The 25,039-nt window shown below is 36.3% G+C and overlaps 1 protein-coding gene and 1 non-coding gene across 3 annotated transcripts in view; one reads left to right on the top strand and one right to left on the bottom strand.

Annotated features, from left to right (window-relative positions):
* FNIP1 (folliculin interacting protein 1) overlaps nt 1-25,039 on the top strand; it is a 133,626-nt gene that overhangs the window by 77,940 nt on the left and 30,647 nt on the right. For both annotated transcript variants that reach the window (XM_060093322.1, XM_060093321.1), the window contains exons 7-10: nt 41-112; nt 3,058-3,193; nt 5,435-5,636; nt 9,340-9,425. In XM_060093322.1, the coding sequence (XP_059949305.1) occupies nt 41-112; nt 3,058-3,193; nt 5,435-5,636; nt 9,340-9,425 (496 nt within the window). The remainder of the gene's footprint in view (nt 1-40; nt 113-3,057; nt 3,194-5,434; nt 5,637-9,339; nt 9,426-25,039) is intronic.
* LOC132487351 (U6 spliceosomal RNA) lies at nt 21,760-21,866 on the bottom strand. The gene has a single exon (XR_009531632.1). It is a non-coding gene; the product is annotated as a U6 spliceosomal RNA (small nuclear RNA).

Here is a 25,039-nt window from a genome sequence, read left to right as displayed (position 1 = left end):
CACCGTATTTTATAAGTCACAGTTTTGTCTTGATTCGCAGTTCACAGCAACCCAATGGACATGCCTGGAAGAGAGCTGAATGAGGACAGAGACAGTGGCATAGCACGTTCTGGTAATGACAGGTTCATGTATTAATCCAATTTTTGATGAGATCACTGTTAGCTGACATTGATTTCCTTTTTTATCTTTGCTTTTATCATCCAGTTTTATGTGCACAGTTTGTTAGTATTGATATTAGCCTTACAAGAGGCTGGTAGAAACAGCAGAGATAAATACTTTAGATTAAAAATTTTTCATGTTTAATAGTAAATGTGCCTGGTGGAGCATGGCCTGAATGAATACATGCTGGCTTAGGCTTAGCCAGTATAAGAAAAATAATATTGCTCAAGAGACTGCTTAGATAGCATAGTAGAAAAAACACATTTGCTTATATCTGTTTTCTCCTAACTAGGGTTTAAAGTGTCAGACTGTCTCTTGCCCAGAGAAGCTTAGGCATTTTGAGCCAGTGTTATACATATTTCTTTGAAATACGTACTCTTCCAAAATTTAACAAAGTTTTATTGAAACATTGTGAGGATTAAAAAGAAAAAAACAACAAAAAACCCCAGATTCTATCCTTAACGAGCACAGCTTCTAATGCGAGGAATATCCAGGAAAATCATCTGTCATAGATTATTGTTTGAGGTGTTCTGTGATAGACCTGTGCAGAGGTTCAGAGAAATGGCACCTAACTTAGCCTGGGCAAGGGGCAGGGTGTGAGTAAAGCTGTACAGAGTGTTGATACTTGAAATAAATAGGAGTCATCTGGCCAAAGGCATGAAAGAAGGACATTTCAGTTAAAAGGAAAAGTGTCAGGGCTCAGAGATCAGCATAAGAGAAAGGTGGAGTACTCCTAGGTTTGAATTATCGTTAGGTATGAGAAACTTTATCCACTGTGATTATCTGTATGTGTTGTCACATTGCATGGCTCTGCTATCTAAATTGTTCACAAGTCAGTTTTGAGTCTAGATGGAGACTCCAAACTTCTCATATATTGTAATCCCTAGTTATGTGTGAGAAATTTCAAGAAAATTTTTCAGATACCTGGCCTCTACTCTTGAAGATTCTTGATTTACCCTAGAGAAAGGCTTAGGCATCTGTATTTGAGGAACAAAAAATGAAAAACTCAACCACTGATTCTGATGGACAGCTAAAGTTAAGAACCACTACTCTAATAGGAGAAGTCTCATCTTTCAAATAATCCCACCCTTCTTTTCTAATTGAGTTATTTTTGTTCTTAGGAACTAATCTAGAATGTATTTCTCTTAATACTGTTTGCATCTATGTAATCTAGAGATTTAGTTTTCTGTGGCAGGAATTTAGTTTTCATTATTTATCCAAGATTTCAGAAGTGATAAATTAATGTCTCTATACTTCATTTTCTTCATCTGTAAATTGAAGGGCCTGGCAAGACTGATCTGTAAAGCTTCTTCAAGCCATTGAATTCATATATGCTGTTTAAGTTAATTGTGTATTTTCTTCCTTTTTCTGATTGTGTTATTTTTAATACCAGAATTTGATAAAACAGAGCTTTTCCAAATTTAGAGTAACATTTGATTTCTCACAGAAGCTGTACCCAGATTAGTTATACATGCCTAATCTTAGACTACAAAGTTTTATACTACTAATTGATAAAATGTGGTATTTTCAAGAAAGTAGTCCAGAATTAATTCATTGGCGGCCCAGATGTTTGCATGGCACATAGAGCTCTCCCCTTTACCATTGAATTTGTCAGAGAATTCAAATGAACATATTTTCATAATCTGTTAGTTTTCAGTCCCGGTGTCCAAAATAATATATCATCTGGCGTGTATCTTTTTATAGATGATAATAATACTTCCCTTTTGATTACTTTACAAATTTTCAGTGTGTGTTTATAATGATGAAAATGGGAATCTAAAATATTTCTAAACAAAAGCAAGCCCTTGAGGTCTTTTTCTCTCTAGATTAAGAGAGATTCCTTTTGATACCCCAGGCAGGAAACAGAGCTTTTGGATTGCAGAGAAGGGTTTTCAGAAGAGAATAATTTCCACAGTTAGGGGATTGCAGCACTTATAATCAGAGTGGACTCTATTGGGATGTGTCTGTTCCAGAGAGCAATGTTCCAGAGAGCAATCTGTAGGATTCACTCTTTCTTGGAGCTTGATAGGTATAGTCATGACTCTTGGTAAAAGTACCCAAGCATTCAGAGGTGGCTACCTATGCACAAGTGATCCATGAGTACTTCTTTTTTTGGCCGCCACACAGCATGTGGCATCTTAGTTCCCCGACCAGGGATTGAACCTGTGCCCCCTGCATTGGAATTGTGGAGTCTTAACCACTGGACCGCCCCGGCAGTCCCTCCATGAGTACTTTTTTTTTTTTTTTTGCAGTACGCGGGCCTCTCACTGTTTTGGCCTCTCCCGTTGCGGAGCACAGGCTCCGGACGCGTAGGCTCAGCGGCCATGGCTCACAGGCCCAGCCGCTCTGTGGCATGTGGGATCTTCCCGGACCGGGGCACAAACCCGTGTCCCCTGCATCGGCAGGCGGACTCTCAACCACTGCGCCACCAGGGAAGCCCCCCTCCATGAGTACTTTTAAATGACGTTTTAAATGGCATTCAAACACTTATTTTCAAATATAGCTTTTGTTCTTAAAATCCAGCTGCTGCGTTGAAATTGAACTGCATCGTATTTAATTTAAGGACTAAGGATTCAGCTAAGCTAGGAGACAGTGTCATGGCCAAAGGAATAAAGCTTTTTTCAAAGTAGCATTTTCGTCTGGGGTGGGGTTGGGGAAGGTAAGGATGTCAAAAGGAGATTGTATCAGGGTCTCTTGCCAACTCACTTTTAATATGTGATTTTTTTCTGGGACCTTGCTCCAACAATGATGTATTTTTTTAAATGGAAATTTTAGAGCCTCATTCAGCAAAATGGAAAATTTGAGTCACCACTCTTAAATTTGTTAAAAAGAAATCTGTTCTTGTTTTTAGTAATTATTGACTTATACATTATACTTGTTCTTACTCTGACTTGACAGCATCTCTCAGCAGCTTGCTTATTACACCATTTCCCTCTCCAAACTCCTCACTTACCCGAAGTTGTGCCAGCAGCTACCAGCGACGCTGGCGACGTAGCCAAACAACAAGTTTGGAGAATGGGGTGTTTCCTAGATGGTAAGTTGGGACTTTCTTTTTTTTTTTTTTTGCGGTACGCGGGCCTCTCACTGTTGTGGCCTCTCCCGTTGCGGAGCACAGGCTCTGGACGCGCAGGCTCAGCGGCCATGGCTCATGGGCCTAGCCGCTCCGTGGCATGTGGGATCTTCCTGGACCGGGGCACGAACCTGTGTCCCCTGCATCAGCAGGCGAACTCTCAACCACTGCACCACCAGGGAAGCCTGGGACTTTTAACTTACCACAAGATTGAATAGTTCCTTTAACACAATTGTGTATGTTAAGAACCTGGACCTTGTATTTTGTATTTTTAAAGTCTGGAACTGGAAACTTTTAAAGTGTACTACATTTTTAAAAATTGTGGTAAGTTATGCATAACATACAATTTACTATTTTAACCATTATTAGCTGTATAGTTCAGTGGCATTAAGTACCTTCACACTGTTGTGCAGCCATAGCCATTCACGTCCAGAACTTTTTTATCTCCACAAACTGAACCTTTTTATACATTAAGCAATAATTCCCCATTCCTCCCTCCCCTGAGCCCCTGGGAACTACTATGCTATTTTTTTCTCTGTAAATTTGATTGCTCTACATACCTCATATAAGTGGAATCATAGAATATTTATCCTTTTATGTCTGCCTTATTCCACTTAGCATGCCTTCAGGGTTCATCCATATTGTAACATGTATCAGAATTTCATTTTTTTTATGACTAACATTCCATTGTATTCCATTGTATATACATATACATTCCATTGTATATACATTTTGTTTATCCACTCATCTGTCCTTGGTCATTTGGATTGCTTCCACCTTTTGGCTGTTGTGAATATGCTGATATGAATGTGAGTCTACAAATACCTTTCAAGTCTCCGCTTTCAATTCTTTTGGTTATATGCCCAGAAGTGGAATTTCTGGATCATATCATAATTCTCTGTTGAAGTTTTTGAGGAACTGCCATACTCTTCACCACAATGGCTATACCACTTTACTTTCATTCCCACTAGAAATGGCCAGGGTGTTTTTTTTTTTTTTTTTTTTTTGGCCACGCTGCATATCTTAGTTCCCTGACCAGGGATTGAACATGTGTCCCCTGCACTGAAAGCGTGGAGTACTAGCAACTGTACCGCTAAGAAATTTCCCGTACTAGAACTGCACAAGAGTTCTAATTTCTCCACATCCTCACCAGTAGTTAATTTCCTTTTTTTTTTTTATAATAGTAACCATCCTTATGTGAAGGATGTGAAGTGGTATCTCCTTGTGTTTCAATTTGTATTTACCTGATGGCTAGTGATGTCGAGCATGTTTTTGCTTTCTTATTGGCCATACGTATGTTTTCTTTGGAGATAGTCTATTCAAGTGTTTTACTTTTTTAATCAGGTGTTTTTTTTTGGTGGTTGTTGTTGAATTGTAGGAGTTCTTTATATATTTCTGGATATGAATCCCTTATCAGATATATGCTTTGCAAATATTTTGTCCCATTTGATTAGTTGCCCATTTATTCTGTTGATAGTTTATTTTGATACAAAGCAGTTTTTCATTTTTATGTAGCCCAATTTATCTATTTTTTTCTTCTGTTGCCTTTACCTTTGGTGTCATATCCAAGAAATCATTGCCATATCCAGTGTCATGAAGCTTTTACCCTATGTTTTCTTCTAAGGGTTTTATAGTTTTAACTCTTCTGTTTTGGTCTTTGATCCATTTACTGCATGTTTTGATATTTCAGTTTTTCACGTTTCTATTTTGGCAAGTTAATTCATTCTTGAAAGATTTTTTTTTTTTTAGTCTGTGTTAAGTACAGCTAAAGATGATGAAGCTTCTTGTTTCCTTTTTTATTCACTCCCTTTATTCCTTCACCTTTGATTTTATTCCTGGAATCTAAAGGGGAGATAAGTAGATTCTAGAACAGTGAAGAGATTATATCAGACTCGTCTATAAACCTTAAAATTCAGGCTCTTTTAGGTTGGTTATATATTGGGATTATCTACATTTTTAGTGACTTCTAATTGAACAAAAATGTTTCCAATCTGACTCTCTATTAAAATTTCTTACAAAAATATGAGTATAAAGGAATAGCCAGTAGATTTCTCAAAGAGATACACAATTGGTATGAATTTTTAGATTTACTTGATAAAACACTGGAAGACCTTTAGCTTGCCTACATTTAATTGGCAAGGGGATTGATTTGTGAATTTAATTATTTTTATATTTTTTTAAAATGAAAATCCATTTATTTTTAAGGTCTATAGAAGAAAGCTTTAATCTGTCAGAGGAGAGCTGTGGCCCTAACCCAGGGATTGTGAGGAAAAAGAAGATTGCAATTGGGGTAATCTTTTCATTATCCAAAGATGAAGATGAAAGCAACAAATTTAATGAATTCTTTTTTTCACATTTTCCTCTGTTTGAAAGCCACATGAACAAATTGAAAAGTGCAATAGAACAGGTAAGCATAGTCATGTTTATGGTTTGTTTATATTTTTTATTTTATTTTCCTTTGAATCTTATTCTCTCGCTTAAGCATTGTGTTCATTCATTTGGCAGAAAAATTAACAGAATCTGTGCAGGTACCCTACAAAGTGATCTGAGAGATGCAAAGTAGACTTCAGCTCCTTTTAAGAAGCCTACTACCTAAAAAAAAGATGTAAGGTCATTTATCCATTCAATAAATAAGTATTTGAGGGCCTAGAATGTGGCAGGCACTATTCTAGCAACTGAGGATAAGATGTGAAAAAAAGCAACACTCCTGACCTCATGGCATAGAAAATAAACAAATGAATATATAAGATTTTAGATGGTAATAAGTGCTATGGAGAAAAATAAAACAGAGAAAGCTTTTTAAGGAATGCTGGATGGAAGGATTACAAATTTTTATAGGATAGTCAAGAAAGCTCCTGATAAAATGACATATGGTCCAGAGATATGGAGGAGGTCAGCTATAACCATCTGAGAGAAGAATGCTCCAGGAGGGGCAAAGGAGTAAGCCTGATGCTTGAGCATTAGTAAGGAGGAGTAAGGAGGCCAAAGTGGCTGAGTTAGAAATAGGACCAGATCATGTAGGAATTTATAGGTTACCATGGTATGAGCATTGGCATTTACTCTTAAGAAAGATGGGAAACCAATGGAGTGTTTTGAGCAGGGGAAATGACATTATTCATGAGACTCACTCTTACTGCTGATGGAGAATAGATTTCAGGGGCAAAGGTGGATGCTTTGGGATCAGTTACAAGGCTGTTGAAGTAATTCAGGTGTGAGATGGTGGATACTTAAAGCACTTTCATGATGGAATTGGTGACAAGTGGTTGGATTCTGGATATTTTTGAAAATAGAGCTAAGGAGATTAGCTGATGGACCGAATTTGGGTTAAGAGAAAGAATAATAGAGGTTGACTGGCGATTTTCCTTTTGAGCAGTAAGAAGGATGGAATTGCCAGTACTAAAATGGGAAAACTACAAATGGAACAGGTTTGGTGGAGGAAGATCAGCAGTTTGTTTGCAGTGCCTCCTGGACATCCAAGTTGTTGTGAGTCTAGAGTTTAGGGGAAAGGTCCAGGCTGGACAGTCATCAGTGTATATATGGTATTTTAAGCCAAGAAACTGATGGAGAGAGAGAGGAGAGGAGAGGAGGCCTAGGCCTGATTTGTAGAGCGTTTCAGTAAGTTAAAATTTGAGGAGTTGAGAACCAGCAGGGGAGACTGAGGATTGGCCATTCAAGTAGGAGGAAAAACAAGAGAAAAACAAGAGAGAGTACTTTTTGGGGTGAGCCAGGTGAAGAAAGTAGTTTAAGAAGTTAGGAGTGATCAGTTGTGTTAAATGCTGCTGATAGTGCATGTAATAAATTGATGTAAAGTAAGAAAATTGTGAATATACGATAGAACATAAAGATAACTAAAAAAGAAGGAAAATCAAAGTTTTTTAGGAGTTCGTAGGGAAGAAAAATGACTTCCTGCTGGGAAGATGTTTCATTTGAACTGAATCTTAAAGGATGTGTAGGATTTTTTAAACATAAAGTTTTGAAAAATGGATATTGCAGAATAACAAGAAAAATTGATATCCTTGTTGCCCAAAGATAACTCATTAACATTTTGCTGAAAGTCTTACCCAGGCCTTTTCTATGCGTATTGTACTTTTACTTGATTGGGACTGTGCTGTGTTCATGCTGTTTTAATTATGTGTCCATTTTGAAAAATTAATCATTGTTAACATACACATTTCTCATTTTAAATGGTTCTTGAATATATTTTAGTGGCTTTCCTCCATTTAAGTAACTTTTTTATTAGGTCATTTCTGCTTTTTCACAGTTATAGCTACACTGCAGTTAACATCTTGGTGAATTTTCCAGATTATATTTTATAAGAGATTCCTATAAGTTGAACTATCAGTGGGTGTAACTAAAGTTCTTAATCCCTGTGACAATATGTAGAAAGGAAAAGATACAAAGAGGAGTAGTGAGTGGTATGGCTGGCAGAGTTAATGGTGGCCAGATCACAGAGAGTGTAGAATGTTTGCCAGAATTTTTGACTTTGTTAGGCTGTCTTCAAATTGTACTATAGGAACGTTATTTTGGCAGTATGTTTAAAAGAGACTAGTAAAAGAGAGAGGAGATGCGAGACCAATTAGAATGTTCTAGAAAGCAGAGGATGCATTTCAGTAACTCATTAGTGTCTGAGGATCATCTGCCTCTAGAGAAGACACTATATTATTTATTTACATTAAATCTGTTAAAAGACAAATAGATTATTAGCAGTACCTTTTTACTGAGCAGATGAGTAAAGTCCATTTTCATTTCCTTTTTCAGAAGTTCAGCACTGGTGACATTTTCTACACTTTGCTGCTGTCTCTTTTTGTAGTCTGTTGTTGCCAGAGTCAGTACGTGGAACATTAAGCTGTGGTTGAACTGACGTTTCAGTTACTGGGAGAAGTGTTTAAACTTTGTATAAAACTTGAAATATTCAGGCACTATAGAACTCATTAAACATTACTTTTTAAATGTTTTAATGTTTTGTTCATTCTATAACCTAAAGTGCACATTGCAGTACTTAGAGCTGTGTGGATATTTGTTCAACATCTTATTTCTTAATAAAGCTGAAAGATAAAGCTGAGTGAATACTTTCATATAAATGAATAGAACTTAGTTTAGAATGTTCTGTAGTTGGTAATTAATCATAGAATGTAGTAAACCCTGAGCCATCCAAATAAGTTATGTTCTAGGGCCAGTTTTCAAACTATCACTTATTTATTTTTTTAATGAAAATCTATGGATTCTGTTTCTGAGCACTGTGGGAATTGTTTCAAAGTCTGCGCCACCTTTTGAGATCTATAATGTAAAATTTTTTATTGTTGGTAAAATTAAGGAAGAATACTGCTTGATTCTAGCTAAAGAATATTTCTTTATAAATTGGGAGTCTCTCAACAGTTAGTGAAAACATAAAGTTAACTGTCACTTTTACCCTGTTGAAGCTTTTGGATGAACGTGAACGATTCTGGCCTGAAGTAGTCTAACATTTTCTTAAATATATGTTTAAACATTTTAAAAATAATGTGTAATTACATAAGTAATGCATAATTACATTTTTTTGAAAAAGTTGAAAAAATTTCAAAGTTCTTTCTGATATCCATATTCTAATCCTGATCCCCTTTTTGTCTACCTAAAGCAGGACTTCTTAACTTTGGCTAAATATGTTTTTAAGAAAGCAAATATTACTAATAACTTGATACATCTTTCAGTAGCATCTTTATATTTTAGATTTTAAAAAAAGGATTTAGTTAACAGAACCATTATTTATGAAATATTAGTGAAACCCAGGAGCTGTTGTTACTGACTTATCATTTTATGATCTGTTTGGGAGAAAAAAGTTTTATGTAACCCAGAAACTGTCAACATCATCCTCGTTGTGTGTTGACATTCTGTGGTTTGACAGTTAAGTAAGAGGCTTACCACTGGAAAAATTTGAATTTTATTATACTCATTAAATGACCAAAGGTGCAAAAAAAAAAAAGCCACTAGAAATATGTGTGCCTTCTTTATGTATATCTAGTTAAGAATGATGGGTAAAATGTTGTGGAAATATGTGACTTTGTCTTTTACTTTTTTCCCCCCATATTTTGCCCATGATCAGTATAAGAATTAACTATTTGATTGCTTTCAAGGCTATGAAAATGAGCCGGAGATCAGCTGATGCCAGTCAGAGGAGTTTGGCATATAATCGAATAGTTGATGCCCTAAATGAATTCAGGTACATATTCTCCAGCTTTTCATAATATAGACTTGTTTTGCAGTGTACACTGGAAAATTTATTTATTTTTTTAACTTATTCTAATAAAATTTAATTCTTTAAATTTCTCTGTCCCATAGTCAAATGAGGGTGTAATTCAGTGGGCCATTGACTCCTTTGTTATTAAATATAAAAGTGCTTGGAATTCAAGCACATTTGGGAGGAGTCAGTGGTATGGTTTCTAGCACTGGACCACTAGACAAGCAGATATGACCAGAAGAGACCCTTGTTTTAGCAGCAATGTGCTTTGTCCTTTGTTGGGCTCCTAGATGCAGGGACTGGTTAAGTGTTATTTAACCAGTGAGGGTAATCACATGTTCTTAGATACATGGAATACAAAGATACACGGATATAGGGAATATGAACTTGATGTTCCATATAACTCTGTTGCTTAATCCTTTCTCTAGCAGTATTTTCTGACACAACAAAGCTTGGAGCCTGAAGCTCCAGCAAGTGCTGCAACTGCACTCTGATTATGGCAAGGAAACATAATACATATGAACTTACGTTGGGAATCACGCTAAGTGACTGATGTGTTTCTGTCTCAAAGAGATTCATTTCAGTTTTACTTCGTCCTCTCATCCTCTCAGTCTTTCCTCCTTTAGACTGGAGAAGTAGTATAACACTTAGCCCAAGAACTCAGACTTTAGTATCTGACAGACAGACCTGTGGGCTAACCCTGGCTCTGCCTTTTACTACCCCTAATGACCTTGGGCAGATTTGTCAGCATTTTTGACCCTTAGCTTTCTAATGTAATACCTGTGAATTCAATTTAGTAATAATCTAATAGATTATTGTTAAGATAGAATGAGATAATGTATGTAAAGTACTTAGCAGAAGGCCCAACATTAATGCGACCGCTGTTTTCTATGACAAATATAACCTACAGCAGTGCTTCTTAAAAGTCATTCACAGCTCACCTTCACAGTATTGCCAAATCTGCATATCATCTGTGCCATTTAAATTTGATGTTTCTCTTTAAATTGTCCCTATTTTATACCTAAATAAGTGTATTTCAGAATGTGTGCATCATTACCCTAAATGGGGAATCAGCCTTCTTTGCTATAATAAGCAAGCTGTAAAAATGAATGCATAATAATTAAAATTAAAAATATGTAGCTGTTGTGTACCACCTAAAGTTTATTATCACCAGTAGTCCATGTACCTCACTTTTGTTCATTGGCTTGTGTTGTATGGTCCCTTATTGGGTTAGGGGTCTTCTGAATTGTTTGTTTAAATATGAACTGTTACATTTTGAAGTGAAAGCCTATTTTAGCCTGTGATATTGCAGGATTGCTATTGTGAAACTGTAGGCATGTCATGTGTATACTTTTTTTTTTAATGGAAATGACTAAGGAGTTGTGTATTTAGTAAATTTGACAATAAGAGAGAACTCAGGACCTCCCTGGTGGCGCAGTGGTTGAGAGTCCGCCTGCCGATGCAGGGGATACGGGTTCGTGCCCCGGTCTGGGAGGATCCCATGTGCCGCGGAGCGGCTGGGCCCGTGAGCCATGGCCACTGGGCCTGCACATCCGGAGCCTGTGCTCCGCAACGGGAGAGGCCACAACAGTGAGAGGCCCGCATACCGCAAAAAAAAAAAAAAAAAAAAAAAAAAAAAAAAAAGAGAGAGAACTCATGTTTATTTTCAACTTTGATCCTTTTTTTCTTCATTTTTCTCCTTTTGTGTTAAAACACAGTGAAAGTAAATCTGGTTTTTTAAACCTCTCTCAAAAGGAGAGATTTCATTGCCTCAGCCATATTCTAGAATCTTTGAATTTATGATAAAATAACTTATTTTCCTAAATAAAAGGTATGTTTTATAGAAGTGTTCTGTATGATTTTTGAGATGGAATTATAAGTAACCATTAAATAGAAACTGTATGGTAAAAATAACCTAAATTAACATGGAATATTTCATCATGTTTTTAATTTATTTCAATTGAAAAAGTTTACTTGGCAATTCCCTGATGGTCCAATGGTTAGGACTCTAAGCTTTCACTGCCAAGGGTGCGGGTTCGATCCCTGGTTGGGGAACTAAGATCCTGCAAGTCGCACGATGTGGCTAAAAAGTTTTTTTAAAAATTAAAAAAAAAAGTTTACTTTATGACTGTTGTATAATATTCTTTGGCTGGATTCAGTTATTGAGAAGGAGAAGATTTTCCAGTCATCTGTTATTCACCATAATTTTTAGGATAAAAGACATTAAACGTGAGTTTTTAAATCTTTCTTGTGCAGTAAACACAGTGGTTAGAGGAAATGTGTAGAAGAACACATTAGAGAATTAAATTTCAGCCTTTATTATTTCTTTTTTTGTCTTGCAAATAATTTGTACTGGTGAAAATTATGTTAGAGCTAATATTTTCTGCCATATATTTTTGTTAACATATTCATTTTAGACCTTTCTTAAGTTATCAAATGAAGCATGCTAAGAAACAATACAGTATTTAAAATTTTTTTTTTATTGTGGTAAAAGTAAAACAACATTAAACTTAACATTTAACCATTTTTAAGTGTACAGCTCAGCAGTGTTAAATACATTCACATTGTGTAACAAATCTCTGTAACTTTTTCATCTTACAACATTAAAACTAAACACTAAACACTAGTTTAGTAATATAGTATTTTTAATCAGTCTGTTTCTTTAGTTCATTGGCATCTTCACTCTATATATGAATTATGTGTGAAGTTATTCATAATTTCAGTTGTTCATACCTTAAGAATTCAGGTTATTACATTTCTGGTGCCATTCATGATTAAATCAAGTTTTATATACATAAATGTTTCTTATAGGTGAAGTATAGAGGAAATGAAATACATTCCCTCAATATTTCTAGATGGAATTTCAAACAAATGTAATGAACTGACTTTGCTTGGCTGTCTATATTATCTTCATAACTTTTCAATTCATATAGACCTCTTTGTATGTTTCTAAAAGCTTTCATGTGAAAGCTCAAAATTTGATCGTTTTATGAACATATGATTATATAAATAATTTTATGTCAGGATGTTTTCTTAAAATGAGAATTTCTTTGAGGTGTTTTGTTTTTTGACCACACCCTTTGCATGTGGGATCTTAGTTCCCTGATCAGGAATCGAACCCGCGCCCCCTGCATTGGAAGCATGGAGTCTTAACCACTGGACCGCTAGGGACGTCCCAAGGTGTATTTTTTTTGTTTGTTTGTTTGTTTTGTTTTATTTTGTGGTACGTGGGCCTCTCACTGTTGTGGCCTCTCCCGTTGCGGAGACAGGCTCTGGACGCGCAGGCTCAGCGGCCATGGCTCATGGGCCCAGCTGCCCTGCGGCATGTGGGATCTTCTTGGACCAGGGCACGAACCCATGTCCCCTGCGTCAGCAGGCGGACTCTCAACCACTGCGGCACCAGGGAAGCCCCTCCAAGGTGTATTTTTAAAAATTAATTTTTAGATACTTTTTGTATGATTCAAGAGGTAAATTATACTGAGTTGCTTAAAGCAAATGTTAATGATTTAGGCTGCATTGGATAAATTTTCCATCAATAGATTTGATATTTCAGTAAGTGTTCTACAGTTAAAGAAAAAGAGGGGCACGTTAGGCTCAACGTAAGTGCTTTTCTATTTTATCTATGTTGAATAAGGTTACTGACACCAGGTTAATTGGTAGGTGAGAGAACTCCAGCCAGCATACATTTTACTTGGCCTCCTTGTTTTTTACAAATATTTGAACCTTTAGGCCTTTAAGCCAGACAAGCTCTCTCTAGTTTGCCATAAGCTCTATCTCTGCCAGTTGTATTAACCCATGTATTGTATAATTTTGTAGCTTCCTGGCCACTGAGCATTATTAAAATTTAAACTTCTGTTTTAGGGGTTGGTGATTTATATCCACTAATCTAGACCCAATTCTCTTTTAGTCTGTAAATTCAGTCTGATTCTCTTCCATTTTCTGAAATTATCCATGTTTGTATCTTTGGAGCAAGCCCAATACAGGCTGAATAATAAACACTCTTCTGGAGTGTTGGGAATGGGAATGAAAAACAAGAAAACAAACCATGAACAAAATGGTAGATTTGGAGACGTGGCTATCTGTTATATCCTCTATTTCTTGGCCACTCTGTATTATTAATTAAGAGTGTAAATAGCTTAATTTCACATATATATGTGTATGTACATATACATATGTAGATATATATGTGTATACACACATTTAATTAATAGATTTAATTCTAACAGTGTCAGAGTTACAGAATAATTGAGCTAACAGTTCAGAAAGTTTTTGCATATAGCTCTCTCCCCACTACCCATAGTTTCACTGATTATTACCATATTTCATTAGTGTGGTATATTTGTTACAATTAATGAACCAATATTGATACATTATTATTAACTAAAATCCGTAGTCTGCATTGAGTTCCATTCTTTGTTTTGTACAGTTGAATGGGTTTTGAAAAATGCATAATGTCATGTTTCACCATTACAGTATCAGACAGAGTAGTTTCACTATTCTGAAAGTCACCTGTGCTTTACCTATCTATTCTTCCTCCCTCGCCACCAAACCCATTTGCTACTGATCTCTGTCTATAATTTTGCCTGTTTCAGAATGTCATATTCCGGGAATCATATAGTATGTAGCCCTTTTAGACTGGTTCTTTGACTCAGCTGTATGCAGTTAAGATTCTTCTATGTCTTTTTTTGTGGCTTATTCATATAAAAAAATTCACTGTGTAATATTCCACTGTGTGGATGTACCTCAGTTTCTCCATTCACCTCAATTGAAGGACATCTTCTTGATTGCTAGTGTTTGGTGATCTTCTTGATTGCTAGTTTTTGGCGATTATGAATAACACTTCTCTAAACATTCATGTGCGGGGTTTTGTATGGACTTAAGTTTTCAGTTCAACTGAGTCAATACCTAGGAGCATAGTTGCTATATGTTCACAGAAGACGGTGTTTGGATTTGTAAGAAACGGCCAACTGTCTTCTAAAGTGACTATCATTTTGCATTCCCACTAGCAGTTAATTAGAGTTACTGTTGTTCCATATCTTTGTCAGCATTTGATATTGTCAGGTTTTTTTTTTTTTAGCCATACTAATAGATGTGTAACAGTATTTCATTGTTTTAATTTGCAGTTTCCTAATGACATATGAGGTTGAGCATCTTTTCAAATACTTATTTGCAATCTATATATCTTTTTGGGTCAGATATCTGTTCAGTCTTTCGTCCATTTTTAACTTGGTTTGTTGCTTTTATTATTGTTCAGTTTTTAGTTTTTTTTTGTATATTTTGGATATCAATCCTTTATCAGATACGTGTTTTGCAAATACTTTCTCCTAGCCTGTGGCTTGTATTTTCATTCTTGTAATATTTTCACAGAGCAGAGTTTTAAATTTTAATGAAGTCCAACTTAACAATTTCTTTTTTTTCCCTGAATAGTGCCTTTGGTGTTTTATCTAAAAACTCATTACCAGGGCCTCCCTGGTGGCGCAGTGGTTGAGAGTCTGCCTGCCGATGCAGGGGATACGGGTTCATGCCCTGGTCTGGGAGGATCCCATATGCCGCGGAGCGGCTGGGCCCGTGAGCCATGGCCACTGGGCCTGCCCGTCCGGAGCCTGTGCTCCGCAGCGGGAGAGGCCACAACAGTGAGAGGCCTGCATACCGCAAAAAAAAAAAAAAAAAAAAAAAAAAAAAAACTCATTACCAAACACAAGATCATTAAGGTTTTTCGCATGTTGTGCTCTAGAAGTTTTATGATTTTGCATTTACATTTAGGTCTGTTATCCATTTTGATTTTTTTTTTTTTTTTGGTGAAAGCTGTAAAGTTTTTGTTTAGGTGCTTATTTTTGCATATGAATGTCCACTTGTTCCAGCATCGTTCGTTGAAAAGACTATCTTTGCTCCATGTATTGTTTTTGCTCCTTTATCAAATACCAGTTGAGTATATTTCTGGGGCTCTATTTTTGAGCTCTCTGTTTTGTTTCATTGATCTATTTGTCTATTCTTTCAGCAGTACCACACTGTCTTGATTACTGTATCTTTATAATAATTTTTTTATATAAATTTATTTATTTTATTTATTTTTGTCTACGCTGGGTCTTCATTGCTGTGCATGGGCTTTCTCTAGTTGTTGAGAGTGGGAGCTACTCTTTGTTGCAGTGCACAGGCTTCTTGTTGCAGTGGCTTCTCTTGTTGTGGAGCACAGGCTCTAGGTGCGTGGACTTCAGTAGTTGTGGCACATGGGCTCAGTAGTTGTGGCTTGCGGGCTCTAGAGTGCAGGCTCGGTAGTTGTGGCACATGGGCTTAGTTGTTCCACGGCATGTGGGATCTTCCCGGACCAGGGCTCAAACCTGTGTCCCCTGCATTGGCAGGCGGATTCTTAACCACTGCACCACCAGGGAAGCCCACATCTTTATAATAATTCTTCAAGTCAGATAATATGAGTCCTCCAAGTTTGTTCTTTTCCTTCAGTGTTGTGTTGACTATTCTGGATCAGTTGCCTCTCCAAACTTTAAAATCAGTTTGTTGATATCCACAAAATAACTTATGAGATTGAATTGAATCTGTAGATTAAACTGGGAAAAATTGATATCTTAGCAATAGCAAGACTTCCTGTCCATGAACATGGAATAGCTTGCTGTTTATTTATATCTTCTTTGATTTCTTTCATCAGAGTTTTGTAATTTTCCTCCTAAAGATCTTGTACATTTTAAAAAGATTTATACCTAAATATTTCAGATTTTTCTTTTTTTTTTGGTTAATATTAATGATACTGTTTATAATTTCAAATTTGAACTGTTCACTGATGGTATATAAGAACACAATTGACTTTTGTATATTAACCTTATATCCTGCAACCTTATATAACTGCCTCTTTATTCCAGGAGATTTTTGATCACTTCTTTCAGATTTTCTGAATAAAGCAATCATAAACAATCATGGCATCTGAGAATAGAGATCGATTTATGTCTTCCTTCCTAATCTGTATACCTTTTATTTCTTTTTCCTGCCTTGTTGCATTAGCAAGGGCTTCTAGTACGATGTAGGAAAGCAATGGTGAGAAAGTTCTTCCTTGCCTTTTACCAGATCAGAGTGAGAAAGCTTCAAGTTTCTCACCATTAAGTATGAAGTTAGGTTTCTTATAGATACAGTTTATCAGGTTAAAGAAGTTCCCTCTTTATTCCTGGTTTGCTGAGAGTTATTAATTATTGATTCAATTTTTTAAATAGATATAGGACTATTCAGGTTATGTATTTCTTCTTGTGTGAGTTTTGGTAGTTTGTGTCTTTCAGGGAATTGGTCTGGTTCATCTAAGTCATCAAATTTACAAGTATAGAGTTGTTCATATTACTTCTTAATTATCCTTTTAATGTCCATAGATCAGTAGTGATGGATCCCTCTTTTATTTCTAATATTAGTAATTTTTGTCATTTCTCTTTTTTGCTTGGTTATCTTGGATAGAAGTTAATCAATTTTCAAAGAATCTTTGATCTTTTCAAAGAACCAGATTTTGTTTTGTTTATTTTTTATCGATTTTGTCTTTAATTTCAATGATTTTTTTTTTTTTTTTTTTTTTTTTTTTGCGGTACGCGGGCCTCTCACTGTTGTGGCCTCTCCCGTCGCGGCGCACAGGCTCCGGACGCGCAGGCTCAGCAGCCATGGCTCACGGGCCCAGCCGCTCCGCAGCATGTGGGATCTTACCAGACGGGGCACGAACCCATGTCCCCTGCATTGACAGGCGGACTGTCAACCACTGCGCCACCAGGGAAGCCCTCAATGATTTTTTAATCTAATTTTTATTACTTTTCTCCTACTTGATTTAGTTTTATGTTACTCATCTTTCTCTAGTTTCCTAAAGTTAAAGCTTAGATTATTGCATTCAGATCTTTCTTTTTCCCTAATCTATGCATTCAGTGCTATGAATTTCCCTCTAAGCACTGCTTTTGCTGGATCCCACAAATTTTGTTAAGTTGAATGAAAATTTAATTCAAATTATTTCAAAATTTCTCTTGAGATTCTTGTTTGACCTTATGTTATGCAGAAATGTATTGTTAAAATCTCCAAGTATTTGGGGCTTTCCTATGTATCTTTCTTCTTTTTCTTTTCAAATTTTTATTTATATTGGAGTAGAGTTGATTAGCAATGTTGTGTTAGTTTCAGGGGAACAGCAAAGTGATTCAGTTATACATATACATGTATCTGTTCTTTTTCAGGTTCTTTTTCCATTTAGGCTATTAAAGAGTATTGAGCAGAGTTCCCTGTGCTATAGAATAGATCCTTGTTGGTTATCTGTTTTAAATATAGCACTGTGTACATGTCAGTCCCAAACTTCCACTCTGTCCTTCCCCCACACCCTTATCCCGTGGTAGCAAGTTCATTCTCTAAGTCTGTGAGTCTGTTTCTGTTTTGTTAATAAGTTTTGTATCTCATGTGTATATATATATATATATATATATATATATATATATATATATATATATATATATATTTTAGATTCCGCATATAAGCAATATCATATGATACTTGTCTTTCTCTGTCTGACTGACTTCACTTAGTATGATAATCTTCAGGTCCATCCATGTTGATGCAAATGGCATTATTTCATTCTTTTTTATGACTGAGTAATATTCCACTGTGTATATATACCTCATCTTCTTTATCCACTCCTCTGTCGATGGACATTTAAGTTGTTTCCATGTCTTAACTATTGTAAATAGTGCTGTAATGGACATTGGGATGCATGTAACCTTTTTTTTTGCGGTACGTGGGCTTCTCACTGCTGTGGCTTCTCCCATTGCGGAGCATGGGCTCCAGACGCGCAGGCTCAGCAGCCATGGCTTACGGTCCCAGCCGCTCCGCGGCATGTGGGATCTTCCCGAACCGGGGCACGAACCCGCGTCCCCTGCATCGGCAGGCGGACTCTCAACCACTGCGCCACCAGGGAAGCCCTTTTGAACGATGTTTTTCTTCAGATATATGTCCAGGAGTGGGGTTGCTGGATCATATGATAGCTCTGTTTTTAGTTTCTTAAGGAACCTCCATAGCAGCTGCACCAATTTACATTTGCACCAACAGTGTAGGAGGGTTCCCTTTTCTCCACACCCTCTCCAGCATTTATTGTTTGTAGACTTTTTGATGATGGCCATTCTGACTGGTGTGAGGTTATACCTCATTGTAGTTTTGATTTGCATTTCTCTAATAATTAGCGATGTTGAGCATCTTTTCATGTGCCTCTTGGCCATCTGTATGTCTTCTTTGGAGAAATGTCTGTTCAAGCCTTCTGCCCATTTTTTTATTGGGTTGTTTGTTTTTTGTGATATTGAGCTGCATGATCTGTTTGTAAATTTTGGAGATTAATCCCTTGTCAGTTACATCATTTGCAAATATTTTCTCCCATTCTGTGGGTTGTCTTTGTGTTTTGTTTATGGGTTCCTTTGCTGTGCAAAAGCTTTTGAGTTTGATTAGGTCCCATTTGTTTATTTTTGTTTTTATTTCTCTTAGTAGGGACAGATTGTAAAAGTTATTGCTGTGATTTATGTCAGAGTGTTCTGCCTATATTTTCCTTTAAGAGTTTTATAGTGTCCTGTCTTACATTTAGGTCTCTAATCCATTTTGAGTTTATTTTTGTGTATAGTGTTAAATAATGTTCTAATTTCATTCTTTTACATGTAGCTGTCCAGTTTTCCTGGCACCACTTATTGAAGAGACTGTCTTTTCTCCATTGTACAGTTTTGCCTCCTTTGTCATAGATTAATTGACCATAGGTGCATGGGTTTATTTCTGGGCTTTCTGTTCTGTTCCATTGATCTATATTTCTGTTTTTGTGCCAGTACCATACTGTTTTGATTACTGTAGCTTTGTAGTATAGTCTGAAGTCAGGGAGCCTGATTCCTACAGTTCTGTTTTTCTTTCTCAAATTTTCTTTGGCCTATTCAGCATCTTTCTTGTCTTCATACAGATTTTAAGATTTTTTGTTCTAGTCATGTGAAAAATGTCACTGGTAATTTGATAGGGATTACATTGAATCTGTAGATTGCCTTGGATAGTATAGTCATTTTGAAAATATTGATTCTTCCAATCCAAGAACATGGTATACCTTTCCATCTGTTTGTGTCATCTTCGATTTCTTTCATCAGTGTCTTATAGTTTTCACAGTACAGGTCTTTTGTCTCCTCCAGTAGGTTTATTCCTAGGTATTTTATTCTTTTTGATGCAATGGTAAATGGGATTGTTTCCTTAATTTCTCTTATTGATCTTTCGTTGTTAGTGTATAGGAATGCAAAAGATTTCTGTGCATTAATTTTGTATCCTGCATCTTTGCTAAATTCATTGATGAGCTCCGGTAGTTTTCTGATAGCATCTTTAGGATTTTCTATGTATAATATCATGCCATGTGCAGACAGTGACAGTTTTACTTCCTCTTTTCTAGTTTGGATTCCCTTTATTTCTTTTTCTTCTCTGATTGCCGTGGCTAGGACTTCCAAAACTATGTTGAATAAAAGTGGCAGCAGTCAGCATCCTTGTCTTGTTCCTGATCTTAGAGGAAATGCTTTCAGCTTTTCACCCTTGAGTATGATGTTAACTGTAGGTTTGTCATATATGGCCTTTATTATGTTGAGGTATGCTCCCCCTGTGCCCACTTTCTGGAGAGTTTTTATCATAAATGGGTGTTGAGTTTTGTCAAAGCTTTTTCTGAATCTATTGAGATGATTATATCGTTTTTATTCTTTAATTTGTTGAGGCAGTGTATCACACTGATTGATTTGTGGATATCGAAAAACCCTTGCATCCTTGGGATAAATCCCACTTGATCATAATGTATAATCCTTTTAATGTGTTGTTGTATTTGGTTTGCTAGTATTTTGTTGAGGATTTTTCCATCTATGTTCATTAGTGATATTGGCCTGTAATCTTCTTTTTTGGTGTTACCTTTGTCTGGTTTATGGCATCAGGGTGATGGTGGCCTCATGGAATGAGTTTGGGAGTGTTCCTTCCTCTGAGATTTTTTGGAGTAGTTTCAGAAGGATAGGTGTTACCTCTTCTCTAAATGTTTGATAGAATTCGCCTGTGAAACCATCTGGTCCTGTATTGTATATTTGAAAGTTGTTAGCATTGTAGATCTTAAAAGTTTTCATCACAAGAAAAAATTTTTTTGTTACTCTGTGAAGTGCTGAATGTAAAAACTAAACTTACTGTGGTAATCATTTCACAAAGTATACATATATCAAGTCATTGTGTCGTACATCTTAAAGTAATACCATATCGATGTCAATTATATCTCAGTAAAGCTGAAAAAAACTCACCTATATGTTAGTGATTTTCTTCCTGCTGGATATGTCATTTTCTGCTAGAGAATGCTGAAGTTTCTAAGTATAATAGTGTATTTGCCTGTCAGTATTTTTTTCTCCCAGTTTTATTGAGATATAATTGGCATAAAGCACACTGTATAAGTTTACAGTGTACAGCATAATTATTTGACTTAATACATCATGAAATGAGTATCACAGTAAGTTTAGTGAACAACATGTACTGTAGATGACAAAATTAAATTAAAAAAATATTTTTCTTGCGATGAGAACTTAGGATTTACTCTCTTAACCGCTTTAATATATAACATACAGCAGTATTAATTATATTTGTCTTGTATGTTACATCTTCAGTACTTATTTATCTTGTAACTGGAAGTTTGTAGTACCTTTTGACTGCCTTCATTCAAGTCCCTCTCCTCCCCGACACCTTACGTTATGTCATTGCTCTCTTCTTAAGTGCATACGTGTTAAGGTTTATTATCTTCAATTATTGCCAGGATGGATGTCAGGGAGCTCACCCCTTTGTTTTGTTTTAGGAGCTTTATGGTTTCAGGTCTTGCGTTCAAGTCTTTAATCCATTTTGAGTTGATTTTTGTTTGTGGTGTAAGATAAGCGTCCAGTCATTTTTTACATGTCGTTGTCTAGTTTTCCTAGAACCATTTATTGAAGAGGCTATCCTATCTATATTGTATGTTTTTGGCTCCTCTGTCATAAATTAATTGACCATATGTATGCATGCGTTTATTTCTGGGCTCTCTATTCTGTTCCATTGATTTACGTGTCTGTTTTTATTCTAATACCATACTGTTTTGATTATAGCTTTGTAATATAGTTTGAAATCAGGAGGCATGATGCCTCCTCTTCTTTCTCAAGATTGCTTTGACCATTCAGGGTTTTTTGTGGTTCCATACAAGTTTTAGGATTGTTTGTTCTATTTTTGTGAAAAATGCCATTGGAATTTTGATAGGGATTGCATTAAATCTGTAGATTGCTTTTGATAGTACGAATGTGGTTTTTTTAAAACTATGGAATGCTTCACGAATTCACATGTCATGCTTGAGCAGGGGCCATGCTAATCTTCTCTGTATCATTCTAATTTTATTATATGTGCTGCCGAAGTGAGCATGAACATGGTTTAATTCAAGTTGTTCAATTGACTTTGGACTGGAATTATTATAAATATATGTTTTGAACAATTCTTTTTGCTTATTTGCCTAAAAGAGTCCTGCAACATTTTTTTGGGTTTCACATTTTGCAGTATTACAAGGCACTGAGTCTTTGCCCTTGCACTTTGAGCTGTGTCGTACGTTATTGGATTAGTTTCTTTTCTGTGGTCACAAGCTTTGTGGCAAAAGGCCAAGAGTCTGTATTTGAGCTCTGAGGAAACACTGTCATCATAGATCCAGCTGAGGTTACCAGTATAGTAAACATTGTCATGAGACTCATTCCTGGTAGAATACTGATCTTGCTGTTAGGTATACCCAGCATTTATATTTATAAATTTTTTGAGTTAGATACCTATGAGGTAATTGCTGTGATATAAGGTAGTATGAATGGCCTAGCCTTACAATTTTAATATTGCCTGGAATTTACAACATGTATGAGTTATAAAATCATTGTAGGGAATTCCCTGGTGGTTGGTTAGGAGTCTGTGCTCTCACTGACAAGGGCCCAGGTTGGATCCCTGGTCAGGGTAAAAAGATCCCACGTGCTGCGCCGCACAGCCAAAAAAAAAGAAAAAAACAAAAAACATTGTAAAAGTATATTCTGATTGTATACCTTCCTTTTTGTATTAGTTTATTTTACTTCAGTCACTGTGCAAATCTGAAAGACTATATAAATTAGTTAGGCATCCTTGCAATATTTTAAACGTACTTTATAAACTTTTATAGTTTTTATTTAAGAAGTCTATTTGTAGAAGTACTTTAATATGTACAGTTGATCCTCATTGTTTACAGATTCTGTATATGTGAATTCACCTGCTTGTTAAAATTTATTTATAAACCTAAAATATACTTCCAGTGATTTTATGATCATTTGTGGACATATGCAGAGAAGTGAAAATTTTGAGTGCCCCGACACACATTTCCAGATGAGGTCAAACAAGACAGTGCTCTGCCTTTTTGTTTCAGCTCTCATTCTGTAAACAAGTGTCCTTGTTATGATCTATGTAGTGCCACTTTTTTTTAAAGTGTTTTTTGCTTTTTGTTAGTGGTTTGTTTTTGTTTTTTTTTTTTGCAGTACGTGGGCCTCTCACTGTTGTGGCCCCTCCCGTTGAGGAGCACAGGCTCCGGACACGCAGGCTCAGCGGCCATGGCTCACGGGCCCAGCCGCTCTGCGGCATATGGGATCTTCCCGGACCGGGGCACGAATCCGTGTCCCCTGCATCGGCAGGTGGACTCTCAACCACTGTGCCACCGGGGAAGCCCCTTGTTAGTGGTTTTGCAATGAAAATTGGCCCTTGAAGACATTTTTCCATTGAAGACATACAGATGGACAAGGGCACATGAAAAGATGCTTAACATCACTAATTATTAGAGAAATACAAATCGAAAGGGCATTGAGGTACTACCTCACACTGGTCAGAATGGCCATCATTAAAAAGTCTACAAATAACAAATGCTGGTGAGGATGTGGAGAAAAGGGAACCCTCCTACACTGTTGGTGGGGATGTAAATTGGTGCAAACACTATGGAAAACAGTATGAAGGTTCTTTGAAAAAGTCAAAATAGAATTGCCATATGATCCAGGAATCCCAATCCTGGGCACATATCCAGAGAAAACTCTAATTTTTTTTTTTTTTTTTCTTTTTGCGGTATGCGGGCCTCTCACTGTTGTGGCCTCTCCCGTTGCGGAGCACAGGCTCTGGATGCGCAGGCCCAGCGGCCACGGCTCACGGGCCCAGCCGCTCCGCGGCATATGGGATCCTCCCAGACCGGGGCACGAACCCGTATCCCCTGCATCGGCAGGCGGACTCTCAACCACTGTGCCACCAGGGAGGCCCGAAAACTCTAATTTTGAAAAGATACATGTACCCCAGTGTTCATAGCTGCACTATTCACAATAGCCAAGACGTGGAAACAACCTAAATGTCCATTGAAAGATGAATGGATAAAGAAGATGTGGTACATATATACAATGGAATACTACTCAGCCATAAAAAAGAATGAAATAATGTCATTTGCAGCAACATGGATGCAATAGAGATTATCATACTAAGTGAAGTAAGTCAGAAAGAGAAAGACAAATACCATGCGATAATCACTTACATGTGGAGTCTGTAATATGACACAAATGAATTTATTTACAAAACAGAAACACACTCACAGACATAGAAAACAAACTTATGGTTACCAAAGGGGAAAGGGGGAGGGGAGGGATAAAATTAGGAGTTTGGGATTAGTAGATACACACTACTATATAAAAAATAGGTAAACAGCAAGGTCCTACTGTTATATCCCAGGAAACTATATTCAATATTGTGTGCCAGAATGGAAAAGAATATATATATATATATATATATATATATATATATATAAAATAGAACCACTTTGCTGTATACTAGAAACTAACACAACATTGTAAATCAAGTATACTTCAATTAAAAAAATTGTGCGCAAGCATAGTGTTGAAATTCTGTCTAATGTTTTTAAGTGCAAGAAGGTTGTGATGTGCCTTACAGAGAAAAATACGTGTTAGGTGAGCTTTGTTAAGGCATGAGTCATAGTGCTGTTGGATATGAATTCATTATTAACAAATTAACAGAATATTAAATAAAGTGTCTTTAAACAAAAACTCACATAAAACAAGATTATGTATTGATGGATTGACAAAAATATTGTGACCAGAGACTCACAGGAACCTAACTCTGTATTTCTCTCAGGAACAAGTGATTCACAGTTCACTAATTCAGTGTTCATGTTGACTTTATAGAACATTACTGCAAATAATGAGAAGCTATCATACTTAATTTTTAAATAAGTGTTTATTTATATCTAGCAGTTAGGTAATTTTTAAAGTATGTGATTATTTGAAACCAGATTATTAATGAATTTCGGGTAGTTGAGAAGAGGAAGGACATGTAGATGCGAGTCCTGAAACCTGGAGAAGTAAGAAGTATGTTTAGTTAGCATTGCTGCCTGGCAGAGATGAAGTACTTGGATTTTTACTTAGACTTCATGCATATCAGTGAAAACTAAATCATGTCAACAGTTTCCTTCCAATTGAAGGAGTCTTCCATTCTGTAGGGACAGACCAAGAAAAATAAAGGGTCAGATGACTGAAAATACTTGCCCTTCT

Source organism: Mesoplodon densirostris, chromosome 3, assembly GCF_025265405.1.
Source record: "Mesoplodon densirostris isolate mMesDen1 chromosome 3, mMesDen1 primary haplotype, whole genome shotgun sequence".
Classification (NCBI taxonomy): Eukaryota; Metazoa; Chordata; class Mammalia; order Artiodactyla; family Ziphiidae; genus Mesoplodon; species Mesoplodon densirostris.
The sequence above is the reverse complement of the archived record's forward strand: the minus strand, read 5'-3'. Positions and strand labels throughout refer to the sequence as shown.